The 13,499-nt window shown below is 41.6% G+C and overlaps 1 protein-coding gene across 2 annotated transcripts in view; it reads left to right on the top strand.

Moving 5' to 3' along the window:
* The window catches only part of LOC124136483 (ras-specific guanine nucleotide-releasing factor 2-like), a 977,843-nt gene that overhangs the window by 584,924 nt on the left and 379,420 nt on the right, over positions 1–13,499 (top strand). For both annotated transcript variants that reach the window (XM_046502407.2, XM_046502406.2), the window contains one exon: positions 9,073–9,194. In XM_046502407.2, the coding sequence (XP_046358363.1) occupies positions 9,073–9,194 (122 nt within the window). The remainder of the gene's footprint in view (positions 1–9,072; positions 9,195–13,499) is intronic.

Below are 13,499 nucleotides of genomic sequence, written 5' to 3'. Positions count from 1 at the left end.
TCGACTTCAAGTTACAATCACATGATTTGTTCTTTCGAATTTGTGTGAACCAGGGGGATTTGTCATTTCTGATGAATCTTGTTCAGTTTTTGAAACGTCACAATGGATGTATATATATGAGAAACCTTATTTGTCCAAATACTGTTAACAAACATTGAGACATATTAAAAAGATAAAACTTGGCAAAACTGATCATCAAGGTTGAAATGAAAGTGTCAAATGTTCTTAAAGTGAAACACAACACTAGTCTCTGAGAAAATGGCATCACAAGTCAGTATCTCGTGTGTCTGCCATGTGCATTGATGACCTCCGCGCAAGTCGATACATGGAATGGATGAGGTGGTTGATGAAGGCCATAGGCATTTGAGCCCACACTCTGAGGAATGCCTGACGCAGTTCGGCTGCAGTTGTCGGCCTTGTTCCGGATACTCTGAGCTTGCCTTGGAAGCTGTGGCAAGATCTTGGCGACCTTCATCCTCCCTTTTATATGACAACAGATGGGACAAGTTTGTCCAGTGGAGAAGACAACTAGGGATTATTGATAATTCTGTATCAATCCCTATGGTAGCGGACTTCCTTCTTCATCTACGCGAGGGGCGGTCGGGTAGCCTTGTGGTTAAGGCGTTCGCTCGTCACGCCGAAGACCCGGGTTCGATTCCCGACATGGGTACAATGTGTGAAGCCCATTTCTGGTGTCCCCCGCCGTGATATTTCTGGAATAATGCTAAAAGCGGCGTAAAACCATATTCACTCACTCACTCACTCTTCATCTACGTCAAGACAATAAATTCCGACACGGGACACTAGAAGGTTACAGATCAGCCATTCATTCTGTACTGCAACATGATGGATTATCTATCCGAAACCATCCCATCCTCAACAGATTAAGGAAATCATTTCAACTAGAAGATATTAAGACCCCTCGTATCTTCCCCAAATGGAATCTCTACTTCAAAAAGCCAGGAAAACATTGTTTCTGCTAACCATGCCTACAGCAGCAATAGTTTCAGAGTTACATGCCTTAGACTATTCTAGTCTTACCCATGATAAATATTGGACTTTTATAACTATAAGATCGCTCCAAGAATTCGTAGCCAAGAACCAATCTACCACAATGGAACCGTTGGGTCATAGACACTATACAATCCTGTCATTGGGTACCAACAGTGGAACAAGTTCTATCTCAGCTACAGACCCACATAGACGTCATCAAAGGAGACTCTTTCTATCCTGTAAGACCAACTCAAACAAGGATATCACAAAGGCTACTTTAGTAGGATGGCTAAAAACTACAGTTGCATCAAGCAAAACACAGGCTCAGAATTCTAAGCCACGTCTCGGATCCTGCTCAGCTCACAAAATCAGAACCCCAGCCATGAGTCTCGCTTCATGGAAAACAGCCTCAGTAGAACAAGTAGTTTCTAGCTGTCAATGGACCTCACAAAACACCTTCACCAGCTTTAACTTGCGTGACATTAAACCAGACTTGGAGGGCATATATTCCCTTGGTCCAGTTGTCGCGGCACAAACTATCATCCACCAATAGTAGGTTCACCTCTTCTATCAAGAAAAGGGGGGGGGGGGGGGAGAGGATCCGACACCAGCACCATCAGAGGGTAAGTACACCCTTGATCACACTGCTGATGAGGTGTAGGATGGATAAGAAGCACCTTAAACTGGAAGTGCCATCATTACCGGAGGTGATAGAGAAACCAGAAGTGATGTCAGGACAGGAAAAAGCTAAACAAAGCCCTTCTAAACAGGAAATGACGTCTTTGGGGTAGAAATAGACCTAGAGAGACGTCATTACCAAAAAGGGGAAGTGACATACCGGAAGTGACGTCATAACCTGAAGTGACGTTATCACCGGTATTAAAGGTCACTAATCCAGGTTTATTATGGTCAAAATCAGCAAATATGATGGTAAATCTAGTGATAATATCACATATTTGATGGATTATTGACATAGTTTTCTGATTTTCAAGTCCTCAAGGGGAATTTCAGAGTAGGATGAGAATCAGTACATTATGGTTTCCAGAAGAGGATTGCTGTCAATTACACAGAGAGTTACTGGAGGCAGATCCCACCAGGGTCCCTCTGGTATGTTTTGGCAGAGATGTAAAAGAGGTAGAAATTTCGTAAGAATTATCGAACAATGGTTTATCATTGTTGTTGGGCTCTCAGGGAGGACCGGACGTTTATTCAAGACTGTCGCATGTTGCGTAACAGCACATGATTGTGCTTACCTGCAACTAATCACATTACAAGAGTGGACATCTGTTGGCCTATAATAATATTATACACTTGCTAGTTTAAAACTACTGTGTTTCAATAACAGATATTACATCCGCCTCTCTTAAATTTAAGTTCCTTTGAAACAAAAAAATAACCTTTGATAAACAACATAGTCCACGGGTCTCCATAAAGTATTAGTAACTTAACAATGTACACTGGCCCTTGTAAAGTACTAATAACCCTGATAACTTGACAAGCTACAGTTTTAATGAAAACATTGTTAAAGTAGAAAGTGAAATTCAACTAAACTGAGTTGTTTTTTTCGACACATAATAATACTGATAACCTTTCTAAGTATTATAGTCCTGATACTAGTTACTGTAAATCACAGCTAAATCAAATGCCACCTTGACACATAGTTCACTTCAAATGGCAGTCACAGTTCACTCAAATGTCATTTTGACACAAAGTCTCTCAGATCAGATGGTTGCTGCTTCACTCTCGTTGAACGACGAAGCATGGGCGCTACAGGCGATGTCACTACCGACGTTTCCTCCTCCGGTTCAGACATATCTGGTACACTTGAAAAACATCCCGTGGGATACTTTCCTTCCTGTGATGTGTCAGGTAAGTCTGATTCATACTCCTTCCTTCGCGAAGACTGCGATTCTAGTGGAGTATCTGAACGTTCAGTCACTTCACTTTGGGGTGAAGATAAAGACGTATGACATGATCCACATGCCTTCTGACCAATCTTTCATCTGTTAACTTGATGATGTACAACAATGGACCAGTTACATTATCAACTTGTCCCCTAATCCATTTTGGACCTGAAGCTACCCACACTGAGTCATTCACTTGGAATGCCCTACATTTTGTTAGAGCTGACTGATCCACAAGTTTTCTCTGGTTCTTTTTCACCTTTGAGGTCAGTTTTGGAAACATCAAGTCCAATCACGAACGCAATCTGCATCCAAGAAACAACATTGAAGGTGATACACCAGTTGTAGACTGTGGTGTTATTCTATAGGAAAATAGTAACCTATGTAGTTGAGTTGCAACTGTGTCACCAGTTGTCTTTTTTAACCCATCTTTTATTATTTGAACCGCCCTTTCTGCTAAGCCATTCCCAGCCGGGTGATGAGGGGATGTTGTCACATGTTCAACTCCATTTCTGGGCATGAATGTAGCAAATTCTTCCCAAACAAAAGTTGTAGCTTTATCAGCTACAATAATTTCTGGTATGCCATAAGCTGCAAACATACGACGCAGCTAGTTTATGGTAGCCTTTGCATTTGACGACGACATAGGTACACATTTGATCCACTTGGAGTAGGCGTCAATCACTATAAGAAACATGCTACCCATGAATGGACCAGCATAATCCATATGTAGTCTTTGCCAAGGTTAAGAAGGATACTCCCAAGGGTGTAGAGGAGCTACACTTGGACAATTTTTGTTTTCCTGGCAGGAATCTCAACTGTTTACTGTTGTTTTTGTGTCAACATCTAGATGCAACCACCAAACATAGCTTCGGGCCAAGCTATTCATCCTGGTGATTCCTGGATGGGACTGGTGCAACTCTGACAATATGACAGATCTGAGTTTCAATGGAATGATGACCCTCTAACCTCTCAATAAGCATCCATCCATCACACTGAGTTCATAGTGATCATCCAACTTATCACGCTTCGGCCAACCTCACAAATTCTCAAACGATAGACAATGTTCGGTCCTTGCCAGTCTGGATACTTATGTCTGTAGACTTCAGATTGCATGTGTCCAATTCCTGAAGTATTAAGACTGTCATCTCTTCCATAGGCTTCCCTGAGTTGGGAGCTGGCAACCTGCTCAATGCATCTGCATTGGTATGCTGTGTACCTTTCCTGTGTAAAATTTTATAGTCATATGCAGTCAACAATCCTGGACATCTCTGAACACTTGGAGACACCATCTGGGGCACTGGATTATTCTCATGGAATAATGACACCAGTAGCTTGTGATCTGTCCCAATCTGGAAATGACGTCCATAAACATACTTATGAAACTTTCGCAGTCCACAGTCCACTCAGATCACACTCAGTCCTTCACGATCAAGCTGAGAATAATTCTGCTCCGCCTTAGTCAGTGTCCTTGAAGCGAAACTTATAGGTCTCTCCAAACCATCAGGCAGTTGGTGAGCCAACACAACACCTACTCCGTAGGGGGATGCATCACACTGCAGTAAACATGGCTTGGAGCTGTCAAAATGAATCAAGACATCCGAAGACTGAAGCAAGTTCTTCGATTTCTCATACGCTTTTTGTTGAGATGTACTCCATGACCATTTCACTTCTTTTTGTAGCAACTTGTACAAGGGGGAGAGAGTGTCAGGCAGATTTGGAAGAAATCTATGGTAGTAGTTCAGAATACCAAGATAAGCTCTCAGTTCTTTCACATTTTCAGGGACCTTAGCTTCCTGAATTGCAGCAATCTTTTTCTCCACTGGATGCAAACCTTTGTTGTCCAGTCTATAACCAAGATATTCAACTTCATTAGCCATAAAGACATACTTGTTTCTTCTCAAACGTAATCCTGCTTCTGACAATCGATGAAGTACTTCATCCAGAATATGAAGATGCTCACTGTCGTCGATTCCAGAGTTTATGATATCGTCGAGATAACCCGCTGAGTAATTGAGTCCCTGTAGAATACTTTCAATCATCCGAAGATACTCCAAATGGCAATCTTGTGTGCCTGAAGAGTCCTTTGTGGGTGTTAATAACGACATACTTTCACAATTCTTCTTCCAAGAATAACTGTTGATACGCATGACTCATGTCAAGTTTGGTGAACTTTTGTCCAGATATCTTCGTGCACAAATCTTCCAACGTCGGTATTGGATAGTGCTCCAACTTGGAAAACTGATTCACTGTCAGTTTAAAATCTCCACGAATCCTGAAAGAAGAATCAGGCTTAAGGACTGGCACTATGGGACACGCCCACTAAGAATGCTTGACTGGCTCAATAATGCCTTCACTCAAGAAGTTCAACTTCTATCTTCTGAGGTAATGCATACAGCCCAGATCTAGGTTTGAAAAACATCGGAGTTGCATCTTTATCCACATAGATGGTAGCTTTGAAACCCTTAAGTGTTCCAAGACCTTCCTCAAAAACAGCTGAGTGTTGTTCAAGAACATCATTAAGTGTCAAATCTGTAGATTTCATAAGGTTCACCGAAACATCCCTCAGGTCAAAGTTCAAAGGCTGTACTCATGTACGACCCAGAAGATTGGAACCATTACCCATGGCCACGTTTTCCACACTTATGACACTTCTCATTCTTATAAAAACACATATGTGGAGCATGAGTAGTTTTTCCACATCTAAAACATGGTTTGTTATTTCCAGAGCCAACATGAGGCCTCTGGTCTATGGTACATTGTGCTGATGGCATACTGTGAAACTTGTGTACCGAAAGTCCAACAGTTTTATCACCGTGAAGATCCTGTAGATTCTTGTCTGCTGCCTCAATTGCGTCAACAATTTTCAATGCACTACTAAATGTTAGAGCAGTCTCTGACAACAACTTTTTTCTGAATATTGTTATCACAAATACCACACACTAACAAATACGTTCCTAAATCACACCCGTCAGTCAACTTTCTCAATTCGGCGACATAGGCAGCTACACTTTCACCAGCCTTCCTATTCCTTGAATGGAATTTAAATCTCTGAACAATTTCTGATGGTTTCTTTCGTGAAATGTTCTTCAATAAAACCACCAGCTTGTCAAATGTTTTCTCACTAGGTTTCACAAGCTGAACCAATACTCTTATCAACTGGTAAGTCTCAGTTCCACATGACTCTAACAGTATGCTTTTATGTTTGTCTTCGTCTGTAATTCCATTTGCCACAAAAACATGTGTCAATATCTCACACCATTTCTCCTATGTCGACTTCTTTGGATTATATTCAAACAATCCACAAAGGAAACCCAAAGTAGCCATAATCTCTGAGCTGAAGATAGTGACGGTTATAATATATAAAGAAGAGCGAAATAAAAGTCAGTGCTCATCTATACCGCTTCTACTTCACACTGAAGGGTGAAAACAAATGTAAGCAGACCACGTGCTCTTGGCTAACACACTCGTTGCAACGAACACACCTCGTCAAAGTACCGTCAAACAGCCAGATAAACATACCATAATTCCTTAACATATATTTCTTACCTACCTTTTGCAATATTCTTACGCTTTAAGAATGATTTGTAGCACTTGAACTAGCCCTAGGCTGTTGCTGCCTCCAACGAATAAATAATGGAGAACGACATTCTGTGTTCCGTCTTGTATTTATTGTCATACATACATTGGTGGTACATCCAGTTGAACAGTTAAACGAGTGTAGTAAGTTTGAAGTAACTTTTTGTCATCATCAGAAATGCCTGTCCATGTATTGTAAACATCTCTACCTTTTTCTCCCACCCAAAGTAGGAGGTACGAGCACTTCGATTCTTCCAACTTTTCCGCCAGCGGTCCGTCGAATATCAGTTGCATGTGCTGTTTAAAACGCCGCCACGCATCAGGCAGGTTTGATACTTACCAGTCCATAGATGAGGTGGGGATTCCGGAAAGATCCATGACTCTGACACCATGAAATATTCTTACACTTTAAGATTGATTTGTAGCACTTGAACTAACCCTCTGACGAATAAATAATGGAGAACGACTTTCAGTGTTCCATCTTGTATGTATTGTCATACATACATGGGTGGTACATCCAGTAAAACAGGGGGTCCTGTCGGCTAGGTCGCCAATGGAGATTATACACCATCACAGCGGCTAATGGCATAATGCAGTATAGTACAGTACACCTTAGATCCCATCCTCGTCACCAAAATGTTGGGTTCTCAGGGAGGAACTACAAACAGGGGAGTAGCGAGACGAGCCTGCCACTTGACCGGCCGTTTAGTGAAGACAGTGAAGAGGATGTCTGTTGAAAATCTGAAAGTTTTAGTCAGTGTGATTGAAGCCAAAATACAGTATTTATGGCAGATATGTAACAGAGGTAGTATTCTTAGAATTATTAACAATGAAAACTATTGTTTGATTTTCCCGTGAAACAATAATAATTACAGATATAAACAATTTGAAATATGTTTTATGAAAATTCCTCATTAAAAAGGTTCGTCCTAGGTCAGGTTTCAGTAATTTAAATATGCCTCAGTTCTATTTGCAATTTTACAGGAGGGATTTTCATCCAAAATAGAGTTTTGATTATTTTGTCGAGTCCAATGAAGGAAAGTATGAATGAAGCATACTGTAGATTTATACAAATATGTTTTTTATCCCATAATTTTAATTTGAGAACCTGATGGTATATTAATGCCTGTTTATATGAATGATGCGATGCATTGGTATAATATAATAGTATTAAGTAATTTTTAAGTGTTTATTCCAATCAGGTAATATTTGAATATGACTCCCATGATGCATTGCTTGTGTAGAGCACAATCATGGTTCGTGACACAGTGTCGATAGTAGCAAACATCTCCACGTATTGTGTAAAGGAGAGAGATAGGGAAACCCCTGATTAGTGTAGAGAAATGATAAATGTTTCACAGACTATGCTCATCATAGCTCTGCATGAGATGGGGTTCAAATGCACCGAACTTTGGGTTGACAGGGGGGTGTTCAGGGAAAAGTATTCTATAATAACCATGAATTCAAATTACCTGCGTACCATTCACGACTACAGATGTCTCGGATTCCAAATCATTTACCTTGATGAGACATGGGTCAGCAAGAATCATTCTACTGATTACATGTGGTTACCATCAGATAGCATAACACATCTATGATCCCGTCTGAAAAAGGTAAACGTATCATTGTGTTGCACACTGGAACCCGTGAGAAAGGTCTCATTGATGGGTGTGACTTAGTCTTTGAGGCACAAAAGGCTAGCGGCGATTATCATCAGGAAATGAATGGGGAGGTGTTCTTACATTGGATGGAACACCCGCTTATGCCTAAATCGGAATAACCCCAGTGTTATTGTCCTTGATAATGCCAGTTATCACAACGTGCATGAACTGGGTACAGGCGCGCCAACCATGAGCACTGTGAAAGCAGGGATGCAAAATTACCTAACTTCTTGCAATGTCGCATTCAAACCATCTGAAACCAAGGTACAGCTTATGGCGTATAAGAAGCTGAAGTCTGTGTTAAAATATCATAGTTTAGATCATCTCAGGTCTAAAATCACTTTGTGGAATGGAGACAAGGACAATGGTTCCCTCTATTAGAAGTATTCCTAGTTATGACCACATTTCTGTGTGAGTGTGAGTAATACTACCTCCTATGATATAGTAGTATATATGTTGCCCGACCTTCCCCCATTTCCTTTGTTTTCATGGGTTTTCTGTAACTATCTTTACTGAAGTTGAAGTGGAAAAAACGGATGATCTGAGAAGCATTCCACTTGATGTGTCCTCCATGCAGCATAGTAGTAGGATGCAAAGAGTGGTGTTAGCTGGGTGACAGAAGGGGCGGTCGGGTAGCCTAGTGGTTAAAATGCCGAAGACCCGGGTTCGAGTCCCGATATTGGTACAATGTGCGAACCTCATTTCTGGTGTCCCCCACTGTGATACTGCTTGAATATTGCTAAAAGTGGCGTAAAACCATACCCACTTACTCAGTCACTGGGTAACATCTATTTTGGAGATATCAACTAACCTTGCAGGAAAGTAAATGAAAGAATAAGACATAAAAATATTACGAGATAGAAGCATGAAGTAACACACAAAATGATACTATATCCACGTTTACTCCACTACTATATTTATATGTCTTTTTAAAGGTCAAGTTCTTCTGCTGCCACAACTGCTTTTGCTGCGGCCACAGCAGGGCTAGCAAGTTGTCCTGTTAGCTCAGCAGCAGATGACCAGAGGGGTATCAACAGATACCTAAGTGTAGTGTCAGGTAATGTTTATGCAAACAAATTTCCATACATTTCTAAAATAAATAAATGTTACCTTTTGCCTATTTTACCTCATTTCCCTGTTGGAAATTCAAATTAGTAAGAGTTTTGATGAAGTTTAAATGTTACTACTGGTGTAACGGAGATATTGAAGCTCATCTTATGTCCACATTTCTTTTATATCAACTATGGCTACTGGGGCATAGAAATCCAGCAAGCCATCAGACAAAGTCCTCTCTTGGACGTGTCCAAGATGTTTTCTGCCCCCATGTCTGATTACTGCTGGTCTCTGTCCATAACATTATTGGGTTTGTAGGACAGCCATCACAATGAGGCTGGATATTGTCATTGATATCTTTTCCCACCAAAACTGTGCCTCACTCTGAAACCAGCAAGCACAGATATAGAAAACGAAACTATCAGCTGTCCGGCAAGATAAAATTTACTGAAGAATGTAATGTTTATTGAAAAATTAGGTTGATTCTTTGATATTTCATGAAAAATGCTGAAATATGTTTTCCAAATTTTGACGAACACAAATGACACGTAGCCATTACCGCCAATTAAATCTTACACTACCCACAAATGACCTGGGACATGCCTTGTCATTCTTGAGAACTATCCAAACAGTGATAGGTTGCTCCGGGACAAGATTCTTTTTGTGCAGTTCCAGCTTTCAAATTGCACGGCTATATCGATGATTTCCTCTCAGCCGATCTTGACAACCAGCAGCTGCAACGGAATATACAACAGCTGCTGTCCTCCCTAGAGTTTCTTGTTCATGGAGGATATCCTGTCCTCATGTACAGAGGTCAACTTCAGCTTTGCCTACTTCAAACTTGGTTGAGCTCGATGTGATCCCACAATTTCGATACCCTTGTATGACATCACCAGTCTGGTCAGTCGAGTTAAATTATTGTATGGACCGTCTCAATGTCAGAGTGGGCATTCCCCTGATATTTCTTCCACCAGATCATCACCTCTTCAAAGACATGTCTGGATAGGGCTGAGGCACTCACCTGGATGGTGCTACAGTCCAGGGTACATGGACGGATATTGACAATTTAGCTAGCAAAACACAACTTGGCAGTCAGGTTACGTTGGTTGTTGGCAATACAGACAACACAACTGAAATATCATACCTACGACAGGTGGGCATGAAGTCACAGCATTTGTTGAAGGAGACTATACTTTTATTCCTCTTGGCAGAGTTGTTCAGCTGCTGATTGGAAGCATGTCACATTCTAAACTAAATGTCCTGGTCGACTGTTTTTCCCAGACAGAGTGGTCTCTACATCCCCAATTTTTCAAGTGGATAACCATGACTTTGGACACTCCCCATCTCAACTTGCTTGTGATGTGCCACAACCACAATCTTGACATCTATGTCAGTCCAGTACCACAAGCTCAGGCTCTTGGTATGGATGCCTTGTCAATGAGTTGGGAGGGGGGTTGTTTGCTTACGCAAATCTCCCCTGGAACTCTGATGGATAGAGTCCACTCAAGCTCCCACTACATCATGATCTGCTCTGTCAGCCATGATTGGACGTATTCCACGGAAGCCTCAACAACCTGCACCTACAAGACTGAAGCCATCTCAGCAAAATTCAGGTTTCTGGTTTCCTCAAGTCTTGGAGACATTCCTCCTCCACCATCTACAATGTCTGATGGCTCCAGTTATGATGGTGTTGGAGAGGAAGAAGTATATGGAGCATGAGAACGTAGCTATTCCTACAGTAGCAGATTTTCTGCTTCCAGCAACTTCCAGCATTGTATGATTGAGGGTTCATTGAGAGTTCATTGCCAAAAATCAGACCATGATGAAGATCCAATAGGTCATTGGCAATATCCAATCCATGATCTTGGTGGTAATGTGAATTTATGAGATAGACTATTGTGTCCAGTGGGAGCACTTAAGCATTGTGTCACACATGACGATTGTCACAACAGAATGCATCATATCATTTCCTGCAAGCCCTCTGTTGATAAAGATATATGTCTATGGCTTCAGTCGCAGGCTGGTTGAAAACCAGCATCTGGGAAAGCTACTATCATGCAAAGCTCTCCCTGCCTCTTTCAAGTCACTGCAACGCTCAAGAAATCTGAACCTTATCAATGTCACCAGCTTTGTGAAGTTCCGCCTCAGTCGAGAAAGTTCTCACTAGTTCTCAAAGGAGGTATAACAACATCAGTTCCAGTGCAGCTGCTGAGAGAATGTTCTCTAAGCCAACTGGCGCCAAATTTCCCTGCATGGAAACACATGTTGGAGGGTGATGAGAAAATAAAACTAATTATATGTGATTGAAATTTGGCTTTCACATTATTGACAGTGATAAGATGTGTGACATTCAGGAAGCAGAGGTTGACAAGAATGCATTCAGTACAAAGCCACATACATGGTAGAAACCAAACTCCCTTTCGGTGCATGCCAGAGTCCTTTTATCTTATAATAAGATTACATAGGGAGTAAATCTCATGTTCAAAAGGATACAAAGCTGTTGTGACATACCTTGTTGACTTTTGGATCACGATTCTCAGGACCAATTTCAGGCAGCCCTGAACCTGTTGGTTCACTTGTTGAGACAGATCAGGTTTGGAATCAACTTGAAGAAAGTTCATTGCCCTTTGCAAGCAACTTAGTTTCCTTGGGATCAGAATTGACTTGTCTCAGAAGTGGAAACCTGGAGCTCGACCCAAAAAAGGTCTTACTGAAGGTCTTCACATTATGCTCCACAGCTTCACAACTGGAGCATCTTGCAGGCCGCCTAAAGTGGGCCTCTTGTGTTATACGATTGGGCAGTCTTCATTTCAGGACTATATATCTTTGACACCATCGCAGCTTTTAATGAACCAACCCATAAACGCAGAATAACACACCTCAGTGAGACTTCAGATGGTGGATAGGTTTTCTCATCAATGGACCAGGACTCGTTGATGTGGTATCCCAGTACAATCACTGGATTGTCTTCTCCAGACTTGATTATTACAGACTGCCATCACATAACTGGAATAATGCAGAGTGCAACATTAAACAACAAAGAAACAAAATTAGTGTAGCTATGTGTCATGTATTGTTCAATTGTTTGTTATATGTAGTCATGCCTGAGGTCAAGTTGTGATTTAACATTTCTATTACATGAGGATGTAATCCCTCCCACCTCCCCCAGTCTATCTGCATCAAGTGGATGTATTGATTGGAAAGAAGCAACATTTTTTCCACTGTGTTCAGGGGGCATTTTTCACAATGTACAGTTTATGTAACAATTGTTTAGGATTGCTGACAGTGAAGAGGATGTCTGTTGAAAATCTGAGGAGGTTTTTAGTGTGATGAATTCACGATGCCTTTTAAAATGTGGGTGATTACGCTTTCTTTGTACTGTACAAATTCTATTACTTTTTACTGGGATTAAAAAAAGAAAAGTTTGGGGCGATTCAATATACACCAGTACTGCAAAAGAAACATCACCATGGATAGATATATGAGAAACCTTATTTGTCCAAACACTGTAAACATACTTTGAGACATATTAAAAAATGAAACTTGGCAAAACTGATCATCAAGGTTGAAATGAAAGTGTCAAATGTTCTTAAAGTGAAACACAACACTAGTCCCTGAGAAAATGGCATCACAAGTCAGTATCTCGTGTGTCCGCCATGTGCATTGATGACTGCCGTGCAACGTCGAAACATGGAATGGATGAGGTTGTTGATGAAGGCCATCAGCACTTGAGCCCAGGCGGAATGCCTGAACCAGTTCAGCTGCAGTTGTCAGCCTTGGTTGGACGTCATTCAACCGTCTTTGAATCTCGTCTCACTGGTGCTCAATGATATTTAAATTGGGACTGAGGGCAGGCCACTGCATGGTTCTGATGCCATTCTGCTGGAGGAAGTCTCTTGCTGCTCTCGCAGTGTGGGCATGGGCGTTATCATGCTGAAACTCGTGGTTGCGGCGACGTGCCAAATGAGGTATGGCGTGTGGTCTCAAGACTTGATCAATGTACCAAGCTGCTGTGACACCATTGCCTCTCCCTGGACTGATGTTCTGGAACCACAGGGCTGACCCTCTGTGCAAGACCAATTCCACCCCACTCCATGATGCTCGGACCACCCCACGAGTCTCTCTCGACAACACAAGCATCCGAATAACGTTCCCCAAGGCATCGCCAGACTCTCTGTCTGCCATCTGCTGTTGAGATACAGTAACAGCTCTCGTCTGAGAAGAGGACTCTTCTCCACTGCTGATGGTGCCAATGCTGGTGCTGTGTTGCCCACTGAAGACGGTCCCGGCAATGACGTGGTGTCAGAAT

The sequence above is a fragment of the Haliotis rufescens genome, unplaced genomic scaffold (genome assembly GCF_023055435.1).
Source record: "Haliotis rufescens isolate VD_foot unplaced genomic scaffold, xgHalRufe1.0.p SCAF_1, whole genome shotgun sequence".
Lineage (NCBI taxonomy): Eukaryota > Metazoa > Mollusca > Gastropoda > Lepetellida > Haliotidae > Haliotis > Haliotis rufescens.
This window is presented reverse-complemented; position numbering and strand designations above follow the sequence as displayed.